This window comes from Vigna unguiculata, chromosome 8 (assembly GCF_004118075.2).
Source record: "Vigna unguiculata cultivar IT97K-499-35 chromosome 8, ASM411807v1, whole genome shotgun sequence".
Taxonomy (NCBI): Eukaryota; Viridiplantae; Streptophyta; class Magnoliopsida; order Fabales; family Fabaceae; genus Vigna; species Vigna unguiculata.
The window spans coordinates 32,613,355-32,633,433 of NC_040286.1; the positions used below are offsets into that span (position 1 = coordinate 32,613,355).

The 20,079-nt window shown below is 29.3% G+C and overlaps 1 protein-coding gene, 1 long non-coding RNA gene and 1 pseudogene across 2 annotated transcripts; 2 read left to right on the plus strand and 1 right to left on the minus strand.

Annotated features, from left to right (window-relative positions):
• Positions 1–3,762: 3,762 nt before the first annotated feature.
• On the plus strand, positions 3,763–7,254 carry LOC114193005 (annotated as a pseudogene).
• Positions 7,255–12,171: 4,917 nt separating this feature from the next.
• LOC114193896 (cucumisin-like) lies at positions 12,172–16,665 on the plus strand. Its single transcript, XM_028083879.1, has 10 exons — positions 12,172–12,297; positions 13,127–13,215; positions 13,306–13,397; positions 13,471–13,705; positions 13,829–14,348; positions 14,427–14,524; positions 15,193–15,414; positions 15,515–15,626; positions 15,701–15,914; positions 16,142–16,665. The coding sequence occupies exons 1-10, from the start codon at positions 12,211–12,213 to the stop codon at positions 16,663–16,665; spliced, it is 2,193 nt and encodes a 730-aa protein (XP_027939680.1). The 5' UTR covers positions 12,172–12,210.
• Positions 16,666–18,467: 1,802 nt separating this feature from the next.
• LOC114193898 lies at positions 18,468–19,250 on the minus strand. Its single transcript, XR_003606314.1, has 2 exons — positions 18,864–19,250; positions 18,468–18,775 (listed from the first exon to the last, which is right to left on the minus strand). It is a non-coding gene; the product is annotated as an uncharacterized LOC114193898 (long non-coding RNA).
• Positions 19,251–20,079: the final 829 nt, after the last annotated feature.

The following is a 20,079-nucleotide window of genomic DNA, read 5'->3' on the forward strand; positions in this document are numbered from 1 at the left end:
TTTATAAATTTTACACTCATATCCATTCAAATCATATTATTTTTTTCTTTAATTCAAACAATCCCAATTTTACCTACAAACATTGGCGAAAGATAGTTGGGACTAAGGAGAGTTATGGCTCCCCAAAACTTTTTAATTTTATATTTTATATATAATTTATAATTTATATATGTATTTTATATATTATTATATTATATTATATATATATATATATGTTAAGTTTTGAAAAGTTTTTTTATCATTTAAATTATATATTATTTATTGATGTTTTTTTTATTGTTTAAAAAATAAAATAAAAAATAATTTGATAGAAGTTTGTTAATAAAAAGGAATATAATTTTGTTTATGTATATAAGAAAGTATGAGAGTACAAAGAAAGATTAAAGAGATTAAAGAACAAAGAGACATTATTATAATATATCTCATAAATCAATATTAGTATTCTATTATGATTTATGTATCTTAAATTTATGATTCTCCTGTTCTTATTATTATGTTTCTCCCAAATTAAGTTTTTTCCATATTAGTATGAACTCTAATCAAGATTTTAGGAATTCTTTTATAAAATTAGCATGAACCCTGATTATAGTTTTTCTCATATTAGAACAATTATAAATTATGAAATTTAAGGATTTTGTGTTTTTGATTTAAATTTGTAAAATTTTATGAATGTATCTGAGTTGCATTACGAATTTTGTTACACATAATAAATTAATTAAATAGTATTAAATTTTAATAGAGTGAATTAATGTGGAAAAATTATTTAAGTAGAGAAAATGAAAAATTTATTCATTTAATTAAAAATATTATATATAAAAATTTTTAGTTTGATACCCCTGAAATTTTTATCCCAGTTCCGTGGGTGCCTACAAATCAACTCAAAGGAAATACACTCTTCCAACTCTGCACCGCATGCCAAACACAAGTCAAACTATATTATTAAACATGAACGTTAGTGAATGTTAAAGTTTTTTCTCTAAAAGTTTTCTTATTAAATTTGTGTCCTTAATTATAGATTAAATGTGAAAAGAGGGGACCATGCTTGCATCAAATATGCAGTGGCTATAAAAGGAGAGAAAGTTTGTGTGTATTCTCATCCTTTCTCACTCAACACAGATATACGCCAATGGTCGGCTGAATTGAGTATGTTTCTTCTCTATTTCTATTTCTAATTCCTTATTCATTTGTATCTTTTTCTTTCTCCCAACAATTTTCTATTGCTTTTCTTTTATAAGAATGTTTTATTTCCATTCTTTCGTACATAAGCTTGTGTAACAAGGTTAAAATTCCAGTTACCTCGATTTAAAAATTGAAAACCTACTGAATAAACCATCACAAACCATCACAAGATTTTTTATATTTTTCAAACCATCACAAACCATTATCTCTAATTAATTCTATCGGTTTGATTTTAATTATTATTTTTTATAATGATTTACTTGTAATATCACTGTCTACGATTTAAATTCTCTATTGATTTTTTTTTGTTATTTTTCTGTTGTGCTTTTAAAATACGCTGATTATCATTAATTTTAAAATTTTAAAATATTAAAATTATTTTCAAAGTACCAAAACAGTATATTTTTAATGCTCAGCACAAAACAACACAACAAAACTCAACAAAGAAACTTGACTCTTACATTTTGTGATATCTATAATTAAGATAAAATTGATGAAGTTTTAAACAATTTAATTAAAACATACAATATCAATGAATTATAAATTTAAGTCACATTTAAAGTTGACATTATTTTCAACTTAAAATTTTAAAAGTAATAAATGAACAGAGAATGTTAACCAGTGTCTTAAGAACATATTTAAGGTGTAATTAATCAACATTTAATTTTGTAAAAGTTCATAAATAAATATAATATTAAATACATTATGACCTTAATAATTATTAGTGCATTCTTATTTTATTTAAAAGACAAAAATGTCTATATAAGTCTGTAACTAATAATTTATTTGATACATAAAAAAATTAAAAAATAATAAAACAAAAAAATATTATATTTTAATGTTATTAAAAATTTAAATGTAATTAAATATAGAAAAATTAATTAACAAAAAATAAAATATTATTTTTTTATACAGACAATGTTAATTATTTTGTATCTTCTTTATTAAAAAAACAAACAATATTTTATATTTTGTTAATTTAATTTTTTTACGTTTAATTATATTTTAATTTTTAACAACTTTGAAATATAATTATTTTATTACTTAATTATTTTATAACTTGTTTTGGTTTGTAATAAATAAATAATCAATTAGAGTTATATAATGGTTATGACAGTTTTGGTGTGTAATAACTTTATTAAAATCACACTTTATTACTAACTTTTATAAAATACAATAACTATTTATAATAAAAATTTACATTCAAAATAAATGTAAACTATCTACAATAAAATTATAAAAATATTTATTTATTTTTAATAGTTATAAACTTATTATCCTTTTTATCATAAAAAAAAAACACATCACATCTGTCAACCACAACAATTGACAAAAAGAAATCAATAATCTAAACATAAAAAAATCACAAAACCAACCTTTTAGCACATTTAATTTTGCTTGGAAAGCGACCCGTTATGCATTAGTGAATAATAATATATATTAAAATTACTTTGTTGTGCAGATTAGGATGGTGTCTTCTTATTAATGTATATGTCTATATGTTTGTCTTTACTTTTTTTAACATTATTGTTTCTGTTTTTCATTCCCAATTTGCTATGTATAAGACTTTATGAATACTTCTATTTACAATTTCAATTCTGCAATGTGTTTCAAATGCACACTTACTATAGTATGTTAATAGTAATAAAGTTAGTGGCATTTCACATTTGCTAAGACATTAAATTTACTCACAGGTTGAAAGAGGTTGAACACACATTCATCGTTTTTGTGAAGATTACTAAAGATGAAGACTTTAGGGTTGTCGCATCTCCTACAAATTCTTATATGCATTCTGCTACTCACTCCGTCATTTTCTAAAGATGATCGAAAGGTAAATAACATATATGCAATATCCTTCTGCAATAAATTACTCTTCTTGCAAACATATATATCCCATATACTTTTGCAAACATATACTTCATCTATATTTTCTAAGTGTGTACAATACTTCAGAAACTATATCTTTCCATAAATTACTCTTACGATCTTATATTATTATGATTTTTTAAACAATTATATGATTCTTTCAAGTTAAGAAGAGCTTTGGATTATTGGTCCGCAACTTGCTTTCAAGTACTAATTTATATATCCTACACCAAACTCTTTGCTACTCAAACTTTATCCTCCAAATGCTTTATCTTTTAATTTTCCTTTTATCAGTTACCTCAAATCGTAAAGTTTTTAAACATTTATAGGTTCCAATCCGAAATGAAAACTCTCACATCTAGTATTTTATGTATCATCCATAACCAAACATTTGATTGTGTTATATTAAAACTTCGCAATTACTTCTATCCATTATATATACTTTCCAACTTTACTTTTGTTTTTCATTTAAATTAAATATATAAAAAATGCCAAAAATGTACACATAATGATCTACATAACTAACCCCTACCCAATTATCACATAGACCCTAATCTGACCTAACATACAATTAACGTTTTCTCTATTTGCTTACATAAATTATACAAGTTGCTATTCCACTCCAATCTCTTTATGGGTTAAATTTAGCTTTGTTTGGATTTCTTTGATCAACGCTTTGCATTTAATTTATGTTGTTGGTACTCTAATTTAATACAGATTTACATAGTCTACATGGGGGAACATCCGAAGGGCATGGAACGCATAGAGTCCCTTCATACTAATATGGTTCAAAGTGTCATCAGCAGGTCATATATTATTACACAATTCTTGCTCCCCTTTTTCAATAGAATATTCATCTAAATGACTACACTACATGTATTCGCTTCTAAAATACTTTTGTTAAAATTCAAAACGGTATCCATGTAGCAAAGTTGCAGCAGATACTTTGGTGCACAGCTACAAGAGTTTCAATGGATTTGTGGCCAGGCTGACCAAAGAAGAATCAGAAAGAATGAAAGGTAGTTTTAATATGATTGTGAATCTATAATTATGATGTATACATTTTTTGAAAAATTGGAATGTTTGGCAGGAATGGATGATGTGGTTTCTGTTATTCCAAACAGAGTCCACAGTATCCAAACATCAAGGTCCTGGGACTTCATTGACTTCCCTGAAAATGTGCAAAGATCAAAGGTAGAAAGTAACATAATCGTTGGAGTACTGGATACTGGAATTTGGCCTAATTCCTCAAGCTTCACCGACGGAGGTTTTGGTCCACCACCACAGAAATGGAAAGGAACATGCCAAAACTTCACTTGCAATAAGTAAGTTATGTTTGGTATAACATGCTACAACACATATAAATAAGAGTATGTCTGGTTTATTAAAAGATAAAACTAACCATTGATTCACTGATGATGAATACTTGCTCCATGATTTGTTTATAGCAAAATATTTTCGTATTGATGGTGATTTCGACAAAGAAGACATCATATCTCCGATTGATACGATTGGTCACGGGTCACACACAGCATCCACTGCTGCTGGAAACTCTGTTAAAAATGCGAATTTGTTTGGGCTTGGCGCAGGAACAGCAAGAGGAGGATTTCCATCAGCTCGCATTGCTATGTATAAAGTGTGTTGGAAGAGTGGTTGTAAAACCGCTGACATTCTTGCAGGATTTGATGCAGCCATTATCGATGGTGTTGACATTATTTCTGTTTCAATGGGACCTAGTGACGTCACATTCATCAATTATTTTGAGGATGAATTTGCAATAGGAGCCTTTCATGCAATGAAGAGAGGCATATTAACTTCTAAATCTGCGGGCAATGCGGGTCCAAAGCCTTCCACAACTACAAATACTGCACCCTGGATGATTTCTGTGGCTGCCACCACTATAGACAGAAAGTTTTTCACCAAACTCCACCTGGGCAATGGCCAAATGTTCCAGGTAGTTAACCCTTTAAATTATTTATTTTTTAAAATATTAAAAGAGAAACATAAAAGATTTCCCTCAACATATATGCAGGGATTGTCATTGAATACGTTTAGTCCAACAAAAAAAAGTTATCCTTTAATTTATGCGGGAGATGCACCAGCTGCTGGATTTAATAGTTCCACATCCAGGTACCAACATTTACCAATATGTCTTTTTAATTATAGGGTTAAATTTCTTTTGGTTTTCTTTCTTTATTTATAAAATTTTGTTCTGGGAAAGAAAGTTGCAATTCTCCTCGACCAGTACAAATCTTCAGAATGAACGTGAATTCTTTAGGCCAAAAAAATATGTCCTCCCTAGCCATGAGAGTGTGTTGTTTATTTATAGAACAACAAAATGTACAAAGGATATTTCTTCCCTAAAAAAATAGGGATATCCATGTGGTTAGGATTTCGGTTGACCTTCTCTCTGCTTTTGTAATGTGGTGATATTTATCTCAGGGTACAGGCTTGTTGATACCTTCAATCGATTCCTCTATGATGGGTTGCTGGACCTCGGTTACCGACGAAGGGATGTTGAGTGAGATTTAGTCTACGTGAATACCTTGTCCTCTAACCTAACTGTTTTCTAAGCAGCTTGTTCTTTGACCTAACTGCCTTCTGGGCAACATGTCCTCCGACCTAGTTGTCTTTTAGGCAACTCGTCCTCTCACCTTATTATTTGAGTAGTTTTGTTAGTAATCTTCCCCTCTATCACAACTCAAAACTCCATTCCATCAGCATTGCTTAGGTATTGCCGTGGAGATTCTTTGGATACAGCTAAGGTGAAACGGAAAATTGTTTTGTGCGATGGCTATTCTTCTTCTCCATCTGTAGGATTTGCTTCTGGCGCTGCTGGTCTTATATTCAGTAGTACATTGTCTTTACTTACGGGAGCTATATTTGCATTGCCAGCAATTCACATTAGCGCAAGTGATGGGAGTTCCGTATCTTCTTATTTAAAGTCAACACGGTACAAAACTTTTCTTCAAGATCATACATAAGTGCTGTGTAATTTTGTCCAATTAGTCTTCAATTATCTGATTTATATGTCATGACACCGATTATTGTAGTAATCCAGAGGCTACCATATTCAAGAGTTTCGAAGAAAAAGATTCATCAGCCCCTTACGTTGCTGCTTTCTCTTCAAGAGGTCCCAATATTGTCACTCCAAACATTCTTAAGGTAACATCGTGCATGCTACAATGTAACATCATGCATATATTTGCTTATATCTAAGTTCTGTGTTGATGGTGTAGCCTGATATAGCAGCTCCAGGAGTTGACATTTTGGCTTCATGGTCTGCGCTTTCTTCAATTTCTGGTGTTAAAGGAGATAAAAGAGTATCCAATTTGAATATAATATCTGGAACTTCAATGGCATGTCCTCATGTTACTGGAGCAGCTGCTTACGTCAAATCTAATCATCCCAACTGGTCTCCTGCTGCAATCAAATCCGCGTTGATGACAACTGGTTATTATATAATATAATGTACTTATCAACCTCTGCATACTATAACCCTTCAAAGAATTAATTAATTTTAAATTTATAAACATGAAGAGAAATTATGATAACCTAAAACCATTTGCACTAACAACACCTTAAACATTTCTGTCGGGAAAAAATAGATTAACTTCAATTATTTTATTGTACAACTTAATTAATAGTTAAGGACCAAATTTGTTGGTTGATTATTTGCAGCTACCCCTATGAATCCTGCACGTAATCCAGACGCTGAATTTGCTTACGGTGCGGGCCAAATCAATCCTTTGAAGGCGGCAAATCCTGGAGTTGTTTATGATGCTGGTGAAAATGATTATATTCGTTTTCTGTGTGGACAAGGTTACAATTCATCATCGCTGCAAAAAGTTACAGGAGATAACAGCACTTGTACATCAGCAAATAAAGGATCGGTTTTGGATCTTAATCTGCCGTCTTTTACTCTATCAACCCCTCGCTCAAGCCACAACAATGTCACTTTTGGTAGAACGGTCACAAATGTTGGATCAGCTACATCCACATATAAGGCCACAATAAGTGCACATCCATCTTCTTTAAACGTGGAAGTAGTGCCAAATGTTTTGACCTTCTCATCGTTGGGTCAGAAGCTGTCCTTTACCCTTAGGATTGAAGGAAGCATTAATGCAGACTTTGTTTCTTTTTCCTTGATTTGGGATGATGGCACTTTCAAGGCAAGGAGTCCCGTTGTTGTTTATGTTCCATAAATTTAACAGCCTAATAGTGTAATGAACTATCCAACAACGGTTTATTGAGATTGCGATACGCTATACATGATTCATAGTCCATAATCACGAAATTTAAAAACTAAAACAGCGTCTTACATATTCAAATTGGCCATTGATCACACTATGTATACAAAACTAACTGTTAAAAAACAGAAATCTACAAAATAGGAATTAAATTAGTAATAGAAGACAGAAACGTTTCATACTAAAAACCAAAAAAAAAATGACAAAAGCTTTTCTGTCTATGCTCCTGAAAACCCCATCAACATTAGGAAATGGCTTCATCAAGAGTGATAGAATTCGTTTTATATTATAATAATGTATATATTATTTATATCTGTATTACAATAATAGTATATATTAAAATATATATATTATAACGATAATATATAATAATTATTATATGCATAAGGATATTATAATAATTAAATATATATATATATATATATATATATTTATTTATTTAATATTTATATTTTAATATTAATAATAGTTATTATTATAATTATTATAATAATTTGTATTATATAATAATAGTATTATTATTATAATATTTGTATTATTATTATTAATGGAAAATACAAATTTAAATAAATTTGGTAAATGAATTAATTATATAAAATTAAATAAATTTAAATAGAACTAAAAATATTTTGTTTATTAAACTATATTTTTCTGATTTTAAAAATAATTTTAATTTCATTTTAATATCATTTTTTATTTATATTAAAGGATAAAAATTGTAATTAAATAATTTAATTATATAAAAAAAATTTATTAAATTTTTTCGATGACATCATATTTAAACTTTTACAAATTTTAACTCATATCCACTGAAATCATATTATTTTTATATCTACAAGTCAACAGAAATTCATTTCCCAACTCTACACTGTATGCCAAACACAACATAAAAGTCAAATAATTCAAATTATATTATTAAGCATGACCGTTAGAGAATGTTAAAGTTTTTTTGTTTAAAAGTTTACGAAATTAATTTTTTTTCCTTAATTATAAATTAAATGCGAAAAGAGTGGACCATGGTTGCATCCTATGATGTACAGACACGATACGTGTATAGGATACGACACGTATCTCGTGGATATGTTTATTTTTAAAATAATAGGATACGATACGATACGTGATAGATACATGATATATATGAATAATGAAAAGTGTACAATAATTCTTACAAACATAATAAATATATGATTGTTAATGTGTGAATCCAAATTTTCTAATTAGAAACCAATTATTTTGGTAGTCAAAACCTTGTAGCTAATGTTAATGACCAATTTAATAATCAATTCATCATTGAAACTATTTTAGTTATCAATTTAGAGACCGATTATAATTTTTTGAAACTATTTTAGTTGTCAATTTTGTCACTATATAGTGACTAATTATTTTTTGTCACTAAAATTGGTCATTATTCAAAAATTTTATTGTAGTATACTACTATATAAATGAGATACTTTATTGATAAATATAGTTAAAGTATCATAAAGTATCAGATACAATACATGTCAAATACAGATACGTGACACAAGTTGAAGTATCGGTGTATCAAAATTGTGGCTATAAAAGGAGAGAAAGTTTCTGTGTATTCTCATCCTTTCTCACTCAACACACATATACGCCAATGGTCGGATGAAGTGAGTATGTCCCTTCTCTATTCCTATTTCTAATTCCTTACTGCTTTATATCTTTTTCTTTCTTCCAATAACTTTTTATTGTCTTCTTCTTTTATTTATAAGAATGCTCTACTTCCCTTCTTTCATACAAAAGATTGTGTAACAAGGTTAAAATTCCGGCTACCTTGATTTAAGAATTGAAAACCTACTCAATAAACCATCACAAACCATCACAAGATTTTTTATATTTTTCAAACCATGCAAATCGGTTCAGTAAGTGGTCTTACTTGAAAAGTGACCCAAAACTGTAAAATCTATAATATATATTCTTATATTATTTTTTATTCAGTATTTTAATTATTTAATACAAAGTTATTTAACCTTTAGCATAATTATTTTATTACGAATTTGTAACTATAATTATATAATATTTGACAACATTTAATAGGAAATATTTTAATTTAAATTCATTTCTTATTAATTCTTAAGTCAAAATAATTGTTCAACAGTACATAATAAGATTATTTTGATTTTAGAAATAATGACATAAAATTGCAGACATTTTTTTTATTAAAAACTTGGACTATTTTCATTTCAAAATGAATCAAATGATATATAATAGCTTACTCTTAATTTGGGTAAACATTAAGCGTTAACATTATCCCTAATTAATTTTATCGGTTTACTTTTCATTATTATTATTATTTTAGAATAGTTTACCCGTAACATCACTGTTACTCTACCTGTGCTGTGCGTTATTGTCGGTAGAACCGTCAAAACCGGTTATCGAGTCCCGTCCACTAATGCTTAGTTTAGTGAGAACCTAATTTGGTTCATTAAATAAAAAATATTTAAATTTAATCTGGTTTTTATAGATTAAAGGAGTTAACTCACTCACTCACTTAATCGTAAAAAATACAATTTATTTTTTCTTTCATTCCAAAAAAACTAAATTTTAATTGTAATTAAAATCTAAATAAATTTTATTAAAATTCAAATACAATTCAAAATAATGTTCAACCCCAAATACAAAATCATAAAAATATTATGTTTGCATTTGTCAACCCAATATATTTGTTAAAAAAAGATAGTACATATTGAACTACGAATTCAACTCAGATAAATCAGACCAAAAATTAATTCGTATTAAAATTTTAAAAAAAAATTCAACTAAATCCAACTCGAACCAAACTAGACCACAAAGACCCATTTTGATAGTTTTAACAGTTGATTTAGTCCTTTGTTATGCATTTAGTATTAAATTTATTGTTCAATATACCAAACATTGAATTTTGTACTTTTGAATGCACTTCCTTAATACCATACTTTAATAATACCATGTTCTGCTTTAATTTATAACTTTTATTTTTGTTGTAGTTTTATATTTATGACAATTAAATTTTGTGATATCTAATTAAGATAAAATTGATGAAGTTTTAAGCATTTAATTAAAACATACAATATCAATGAATTATAAATTTAAGTCACATTTAAAGTTGACATTATTTTTAAATAAAACTTTATAAATAATAAATATATGGAGATGCTAACCGGTGTCTTAAAGACATCTTTAAGGTGTAATTGATTAACATTTAAATTTGTAAAAATTCATAGATAAATGTAATATTTAATAGATTATGATCTTAATAATCATTAGTGTATTTTTATTTTATTTAGAAGATAAAAATATCTAAATATCTAATTGATAATTTCTTTGATACATAAAAAAAGTTAAAGAATAATTAAACAATAAATATAATATTTAATGTTATTAAAAATTGAAATGTAATTAAATATAAAAAATAGAACATTGTTTTTTTTAAAAAAGAAAACAATATTATGTTAATTATTTTGTATCTTCTTTATTAAAAAGAAAACAAACAAAATGTATTTTTTGTTAATTTAATTTTTTTTACATCTAATTATATTTTAATTTTTAACAACATTAAAATATAACTATTTTATTACTTATTTTTTAATTTTTTTTAGTGTGTAATAAATAAATGATCAAGAGTTATATAATGGTTATAGGCAATTTTATTCTCCGAACAAAGCAAAATTGTATTACTCATATCAAAATTTATTTAATATTACATTTCTCTAACAACTTTTACAAAATTCAATTTTCATTGATTTCACTTTAAACGAGACCTAAATGTATATTAGTTCAACTTTTTATCTATTCTATATTATAAAGAGGATTCTTCATGATGTTGTACATATTATTTTTCGAAGTTTATCTTTTATCAACTTTACCTTTTATTTTTATTTAAATTTAATTAATATTTTTAAATTCAACGATTTATTTTTAAATTTAGGGTTAAATATGTTTTTGGTCCCTCAAGTTTCAGTAAATTTTCGAATTAGTCCTTCTATGAAACTTTATGGCAATTTAGTACTTCATCTTTAGAAATACGTGGATTTGGTCATTTTTACTAAATTTTGTTAGGTTTATTTGACATTTTAAACGTATTTTATGATAATATTTAAGTTAATATTGAAGCGAAAATGTGTCAAACGGTATAAACAATTCAAATATTATCATGAAATGCGCTTGAAACATCAGATAAACTTAACAAAATTTTGTTAAAAGAACTAAATTCACGCATTTTTAAATATGAATGACTAAATTGGTCAAAATTTTTGAAGAGGGACTAATTCAAAATTCCACTTAAACTTGAGGGACCAAAAACATATTTAATCCTTAAATTTAATCAGTTTTAAACTAAAATAACTATTTATAATAAAAAATTGCATTCAAAATGAATGCAAACTATCTACAATAAAATTATAAAAATATTTATACTTTTTTAATAATTATAATCTTATTATTCCTTTTTATCATAAAAAAAATAAACACATCACATGTGTCAACCACAATAATTGACAAAAAGAAATCAATAATCTAAAAATAAATAAAAAAATCACAAAACCAACCTTTTAGTACATTGTAATTTTCTTCGAAAGCGACCCGTTATGCATTAGTAATTTGTAATATATATTAAAATTACTTTTTTGTGCAGATTAGTATGGTGTTCTTCTTATTAATGTATATGTCTATATGTTTGTCTTTACTTTTTTTAACATCATTGTTTATGTTTTCATTCCAAATTTGCTATTTATATGACTTTATGAATACTTCTATTTACAATTTCCATTGTGCAATGTGTTTCAAATGCACACTTACTATAGTATGTTAATAGTAATAAAGTTAGTGGCATTTCAGATTTACTAAGACATTAAATTTACTCACAGGTTGAAAGAGGTTGAAAACACATTCATCGTTTTAGTGAAGATTACTAAAGATGAACACTTTAGGGTTTTCGCATCTCCTCCAAATTCTTACATGCATTCTGCTACTCACTCCGTCATTTTCTAAAGATGATCGAAAGGTAAATAACATATAAGCAATATCCTTCTGCAATAAATTACTCTTCTTGCAACATATATATCCCATATACTTTTGCAAACACATACTTCATCTATATCTTCTAAGTGTGTACAAACTTCAGAAACTATATCTTTCCATAAATATTACTCTTAGGTTCTTATATTATTATGATTTTTTAAACAATTCTAATGATACTGTCTTTTTTAAAAGAATGTTGGATTTCTTTCAAGTTAAGAAGAGCTTTGGATTATTGGTCCGCATAACATGCTTTTCAGTGTCCCTTCTAATTTATATATCCTACACGTAACTCTTTGCTTCTCTAACTTTATACACGCAACTTTGCTTCTTTTATCAATGTACTCAAATCACAAAGTTTTGAAACACTTGTCGGTTTTAATCCGAAATAGAGAATGTCACATTTAACATTTTATCATTCATGCATAACCAAGCATTTGATTGTGCTATACTACAAATTTTCTCAGTATCAATCTTATCTTGTTTAAATCTTGTGTTATTTCTATGCTTTCAAGCATGTCCATTACTTATCCATAATACTTTTTAGACTTTATTTTGTTTTTCATTTAGACTAAATAGATAAAAATGTACACAAGATAGATTATGATCGACAAAACTATAATACCTACCTACTTATCACATAGACCTAATCTGACCTAACATATTATTAACGCTTTTCCTATTTGCTTACATAAATCATATAAGTTATTTATTTCCACTCCAATCTCTTTATGGGTTAAATTTAGCTTTGTTTGGATTTCATTGATCAGCACTTTATATTTAATTTATGTTGTTGGTACTCTAATTTAATACAGATTTACATAGTCTACATGGGCGAACATCCGAAGGGCATAGAACGCACAGAATCACTTCATACTACTATGCTTCAAAGTGTCATCACCAGGTCACATATTATCACACAATTCTTGATCCCAGTTTTTATTATTCGCTTCTAAAATAAGTTTGATTAAAATTCAAAATGGTATCCATGTAGCAAAGTTGCACCAGATACTTTGGTGCACAACTACAAGAGTTTCAATGGATTTGTGGCCAGGCTGACCAAAGAAGAATCAGAAAGAATGAAAGGTAGTTTTAATATGATTGTGAATCTATAACTATGATGTATACATTTTTGTGAAAAATTTGGAATGTTTGGCAGGAATGGATGATGTGGTTTCTGTTATTCCAAACAGAGTCCACAGTATCCAAACATCAAGGTCCTGGAACTTCATTGGCTTCCCTGAAAATGTGCAAAGATCAAAGGTAGAAAGTAACGTAATTGTTGGAGTACTGGATACTGGAATTTGGCCTAATTCCTCAAGCTTCACCGACGGAGGTTTTGGTCCACCACCACAGAAATGGAAAGGAACATGCCAAAACTTCACTTGCAATAAGTAAGTTATGTTTGGTATAACATGCTACAACACATATAAATAAGAGTATGTCTGGTTTATTAAAAGATAAAACTAACCATTGATTAACTGATGATGAATGCTTGGTTCATGATTTATTTGTAGCAAAATAATTGGAGCAAAATATATTCGTCTTGATAGTGATTTCGACAAAGACGACATCATATCTCCAATTGATACGATTGGTCACGGGTCTCACACGGCATCCACTGCTGCTGGAAACTCTGTTAAAAATGCAAATCTGTTTGGGCTTGGCGTAGGAACAACAAGAGGAGGAGTTCCATCAGCACGCATTGCTATGTATAAAGTGTGTTGGAAGAGTGGTTGTAAAACCGCTGACATTCTTGCAGGATTTGATGCAGCCATTATTGATGGTGTTGACATTATATCTGTTTCAATTGGACCTAGTGAAGTCACGTTGATCAATTATTTTGATGATGTACATGCAATAGGAGCCTTCCATGCAATGAAGAGAGGCATATTAACTTCTAAATCTGCGGGCAATGCGGGTCCAAGGCGTTCCACAACTACAAATACTGCACCCTGGATGATTTCTGTGGCTGCCACCACTATAGACAGAAAGTTTTTCACCAAACTCCACCTGGGCAATGGCCAAATGTTCCAGGTAGTTAACCTTTTAAATTACTTATTTTTTAAAATATTAAAAGAGAAACATAAAAGATTTCCCTCAACTTATATGCAGGGATTCTCATTGAATACGTTTAGTCCAACAAAAAAAAGTTATCCTTTAATTTATGCGGGAGATGCACCAGCTGCTGGATTTAATAGTTCCACATCCAGGTACCAACATTTACCAATAAATCTTTTTAATTATCGGGTTAAATTTCTTTTGGTTTTCTTTCTTTATTTATAAAACTTTGTTCTGGGAAAAAGTTACAATTCTCCTCTACCGGTACAAATGGAAGAGAGTTCAGAATTAACGTGAATTGTTAAGGCCAGAAAATATGTCCTCTCCTAGCCATGGGAATGTGTTGTTTATTTATAGAGCAACAAAGTGTATAAAGGATATTTCTTCCCTAAAAAAAAAGGATTTTGCCCTTATAACAATCTTCTACTCCTATCCATGTGACTAGGGTTGCGGTTGACCTTCTCACTACTTTGTTGAATGCTGATATTTATCTCAGGGTACGGGCTCTTTGATACATTCTGACCCTAGTCTAAGATCTGCTATGATCGTTCAATAGATTCCTCTATGATGGGTTGCGGGACCTCGGTTACCGACGTAGGGATGTTGAGTGAGATTTAATCTACGGGAGTACCTCGTCCTCTAACCTAACTGTTTTCTAAGCAGCTTGTTCTTTGACCTAACTGCCTTCTAGGCAACATGTTCTCCGACATAGTTGTCGTTTAGGCAACTCGTCGTCTGACCTTATTATTTGAGTAGTTTTGTTACCAATCTTCCCCTCTATTACAACTCAAAATTCCATTCTAACATCAGCATTGCTTAGGTATTGCCGTGGAAATTCTTTGGATACAGCTAAGGTGAAACGGAAAATTGTTTTGTGCGATGGCTATTCTTCTTCTCCATATGTAGGATTTGCTTCTGGGGCTGCTGGTCTTATATTCAGTAGTACATTGAATTTACTTACGGGAGAAATATTTGCATTGCCAGCAATTCACATTAGCGCAAGTGATGGGAGTTCCGTATCTTCTTATTTAAAGTCAACACGGTACAAAACTTTTCCTCAAGATCATACATAAGTGCTGTGTAATTTTGTCCAATTAGTCTTCAATTATCTGATTTATATGTCATGACACCGATTATTGTAGTAATCCAGAGGCTACCATATCCAAGAGTTTCGAAGAAAAAGATTCATCAGCCCTTTACGTGGCTCCTTTCTCCTCAAGAGGTCCAAATATGGTCACTCCAAACATTCTTAAGGTAACATCGTGCATGCTACAATGTAACATCATGCATATATTTGCTTATATCTAAGTTTTGTGTTGATGGTGTAGCCTGATATAGCAGCTCCAGGAGTTGACATTTTGGCTTCATGGTCTGCGCTTTCTTCAATTTCTGGTGTTAAAGGAGATAAAAGAGTATCCAATTTGAATATAGTATCTGGAACTTCAATGGCATGTCCTCATGTTACTGGAGCAGCTGCTTACGTCAAATCATTTCATCCCCACTGGTCTCCTGCTGCAATCAAATCCGCGTTGATGACAACCGGTAATTATATAATATAATGTACTTATCAACCTCTGCATACTATAACCCTTCAAAGAATTAATTAAGTTTAAATTTATAAACATGAAGAGAAATTATGATAGCCTAAAACCATATGCACTAACACCTTAAACATTTCTGTCGGAAAAAAAATTAGATTAACTTCAATTATTTTATTGTACAACTTAATTAATAGTTAAGGACCAAATTTGTTGGTTGATTATTTGCAGCTACCCCTATGAATCCTGCACGTAATCCAGACGCTGAATTTGCTTACGGTGCGGGCCAAATCAATCCTTTGAAGGCAGTAAATCCTGGATTAGTTTATGATGCTGGTGAAAATGATTATATTAGTTTTCTGTGTGGACAAGGTTACAATTCATCATCGCTGCAAAAAGTTACAGGAGATAAGAGCACTTGTACATCAGCAAATAAAGGATCGGTTTTGGACCTTAATCTGCCGTCTTTTACTCTATCAACCCCTCGCTCAAGCCACAACAATGTCACTTTTGGTAGAACGGTCACAAATGTTGGATCAGCTACATCCACATATAAGGCCACAATAAGTGCACATCCATCTTCTTTAAACGTGGAAGTAGTGCCAAATGTTTTGACCTTCTCATCGTTGGGTCAGAAGCTGTCCTTTACCCTTAGGATTGAAGGAAGCATTAATGCAGACTTTGTTTCTTTTTCCTTGATTTGGGATGATGGCACTTTCAAGGTGAGGAGTCCCGTTGTTGTTTATGTTCCATAAATTATATAGTCTAATATATATATATATATATATATATATATATATATATATATATATATATATATATATATATATATATATATATATATATATATATATATATATATATATATATATATATATATATATATATATAGTGAAAGTGAACTATTTAATAACGATTTATTAAGGTGGCGATGTGATATACATGATTTAGAGTCCACATTCACAAAATTAAAAATAAAACAAAGTCTTACATATTCAAATTGCGCACATGATTTAGACTTTTTTTCTTTTCAATTGGTTTGTAGAGACAGATTTCATTTTCTTTTGGTGTTTGGCCTAAGTTATGTTGGTTATAGATGTATCGTTTGTTCTCAACTTATTCACAGAGGATTATGATTTTTAACAATTTTATTTTTTTCGACAAAATTTATTTTTTAAGACGTCAAACTTTTATCAACTCCTTTATAATTGCATTTATTAAAATATTATTACGTATACATTATCAAAAAATAATTACCAAAGCCTTGTTAAAAGATAATTAAAAATATTAAAATTGCCAAAAACCGACCCAAATGACAAAAAAACTCTACAAGAAGTATATCTGAAATGCCATCTCCTCCAATTTGGTTTTACAATTACGGCGCACACAGATAAAGCTGCTGGTATGGGGCATGGTCAAAGACTCACGCATGACGGACACATTACACTCGGTTTAACACTTTCGAATGGGTTTTAATGGAACTCTAATAATATCTTTTCTTTTTCTGCCTGTGAAACCTATACTAAATACTTAGTATAAATATTAATTAATTATGTTTTAAGTTAAATTAAATATTAACAAGCCTAATGTTTTAAGTTATGTCACCAAAAACTAGGTTAAGAGACTGACACCATAAATTAATTATTAACTTAATTAATTAATTATTAACTTAAGTTAAAATCTTTTAATTGAGTCTATATTAAACTTTTTTTTATGTTTTCTGAATTTTCAAAAATTTATAACCTTTTCATTTAGTCGTTATGTCTATCAATAGTTTATCTCTTTTAAGAAAATAAAATGAAAATTTATCTATTCTAATTGAAAAATAAATAAAAGTTAGAAAAGCTTTTTTGCAAGTCATTAATGCTTACAGTACCCTGTAAAATTCAGATATTACGTAGATAATTGTAATGGATATATTTGAATAGTAGCTACGATTATTTTAATTATGGTGACGACAATATCACGTTTTCCTATCTATAGTTATATTAATAATTACTAATATATTTTATTTTATTTATTTTTTAAAAAATAATGATCAAAATAAAATTATATGTGAAAGAGGTAATAATTATAGAAGAATGGTTTAAAATTTAATTTTATATACTTTTATTTTTTTTCTTAGATATATGCTGATGAAGCAATTTTGTAAAAGTTATTTTTATAAAATGTGTATTTTCAAACTACTCATTAATATTTTATTTTTTAGAAAGATCAAATTTATTTCTATTAATATCTTACTGAATAATTTAATTTAAATTGTATTTTAAAATTAATTTTTTAAACTAAGTTTATATTTTAAAGTTTATTTTAAAATGATTTAATTTAAAATTTAAAAATTAAAATTTAAAAATATCTATATTTATTTATTGATATTTACAAATTTAAAAAAAAAATTGATATTTTCTCACGTATATTTAACAATAGGCAATAGGTCGATTTGGGTCGGATTCGGGTTTAAGGAGACAAATCTCACCCAATCCGAGTTTAATGTTTGGGATTCATATCTGACCATTTTGCTTCTCGGTTTAAGTGGGTTCGGATTTATTCGGATTGGTTAAAAACGGATGGATAACAGATTACCCGAATAAATAAATAAAAATGTAAGATTGATAGGGATAAGTAATTTCCAACCTAGTTTCAGAGACCAAGTAGACGCCACTGCGCCGTAACCCACGAACCAGATCGACGAAGATCAGACCATATCACAGCAGATCGAACCAGATAGAAGCATAGTAGAGCAGATCGAGCAAGATGGAAGCAAACCAAAGCACATCAGAGCAGATTGGTCCACCGCACGCACTCACCTGACACGTCGCAAGCTTCGACTGCCTTCTAGGCACCCCTTCAAAAACAAAATCATTTCTGCAAAATTATTTTTCAGAGTTAAGAGAGGTACTTACAGGTTGAGATGAAGGAAAGGATGAGACGAAAGATGAGAAAACGATAGTACTTATGGTGTTCCCACAGGACCAGAGGGATTTGGAAGTTCCTTTTGGATTTCAATCATATTGGAGATGCAGAAGAATAAGGAATGGCAATAGGAAATTAGCAAATTAGGGTTTGAAAATTTAGAATTAATGATACTGGGTCGGGTTGGGTATCCACGAATGTTTAATTTGATACTCGTATCCGACTATCTGTATCCGTATTTATCCAAATATTTTTATCTGTTCAATTCGAACCCAAATTCATCAAACCGAATTCATATTTTCTCTCTCGGATTTAACAGTTTCGGACGGGTCGAGTAATTTTGCTCGGCCTAGTTAACAAGTACAAGTAATGACACTAACTTGTTGAAACGAGACAATGTGAGATAATGGGGCAGGTAAAACGAAAGAAGAGGGTTAATTTGTTTTTTACATTATCCAGTCTGTTTCTTAGAAAATAATGGATAAAGGTTAAGTTGTGTTTTGTGTACACGACTTCATTTGAAGACTTTTTTTTGTCAAATGTTAAATACCAGTGTCCTGGATCAGAGGAAGTCGGTTTAAGATAGAGAGGAGGAAGAGGAGATGTTGCCTCGGTATGGTGCCGAGAGTGGATACGGTATTAGGAGGAGTTGGAGTCAAACCGAGGGCATGAGAGGCTGGCATCTCGGTATTTCGTCTCGGTATGATGGCGAGGGGGAGGCATCGATCAGTTTTATATTTAGTGATATCTTTTGTTAGTAGAGTGGTTATTATATTTTTTAGGTGTAGAAGATAGAAGATAATGCCGTTTCTGAAGAAAAGTGGTTATTTTTATGAAATATCTTAGAATTAGATAAGGGGGGCTTTTTAGTTATTATTTGCTGAATCTTGGAGATCAATATTTTGTAACTGATTATAATATAAATAAGAGTATTACTCTCATGGTCAAGGGACAGAGTTTTTTTGGCCTAAGCAAGTCATAAAACTTTCTTTTTGTTTTGGTGAGGAATTATCCCGTATTTTTCTGAACCAGAACAACCAGGGGGCGGGTACGGGTATCATGATCCCATCCCCATCCCCATAATAAAAATTCATCCCCATCCCCAAACCCAACGGGTATACAACTTTTGACCCATCCCCATCCCCACCGGGTAACGGGTATTTTCTTATACCCATACCCATACCCATTTTTTTATTGTTCCATATATCAATTAAATATTTTTTATAAAAAAAATTTAAAAATCACACCAACGGAAT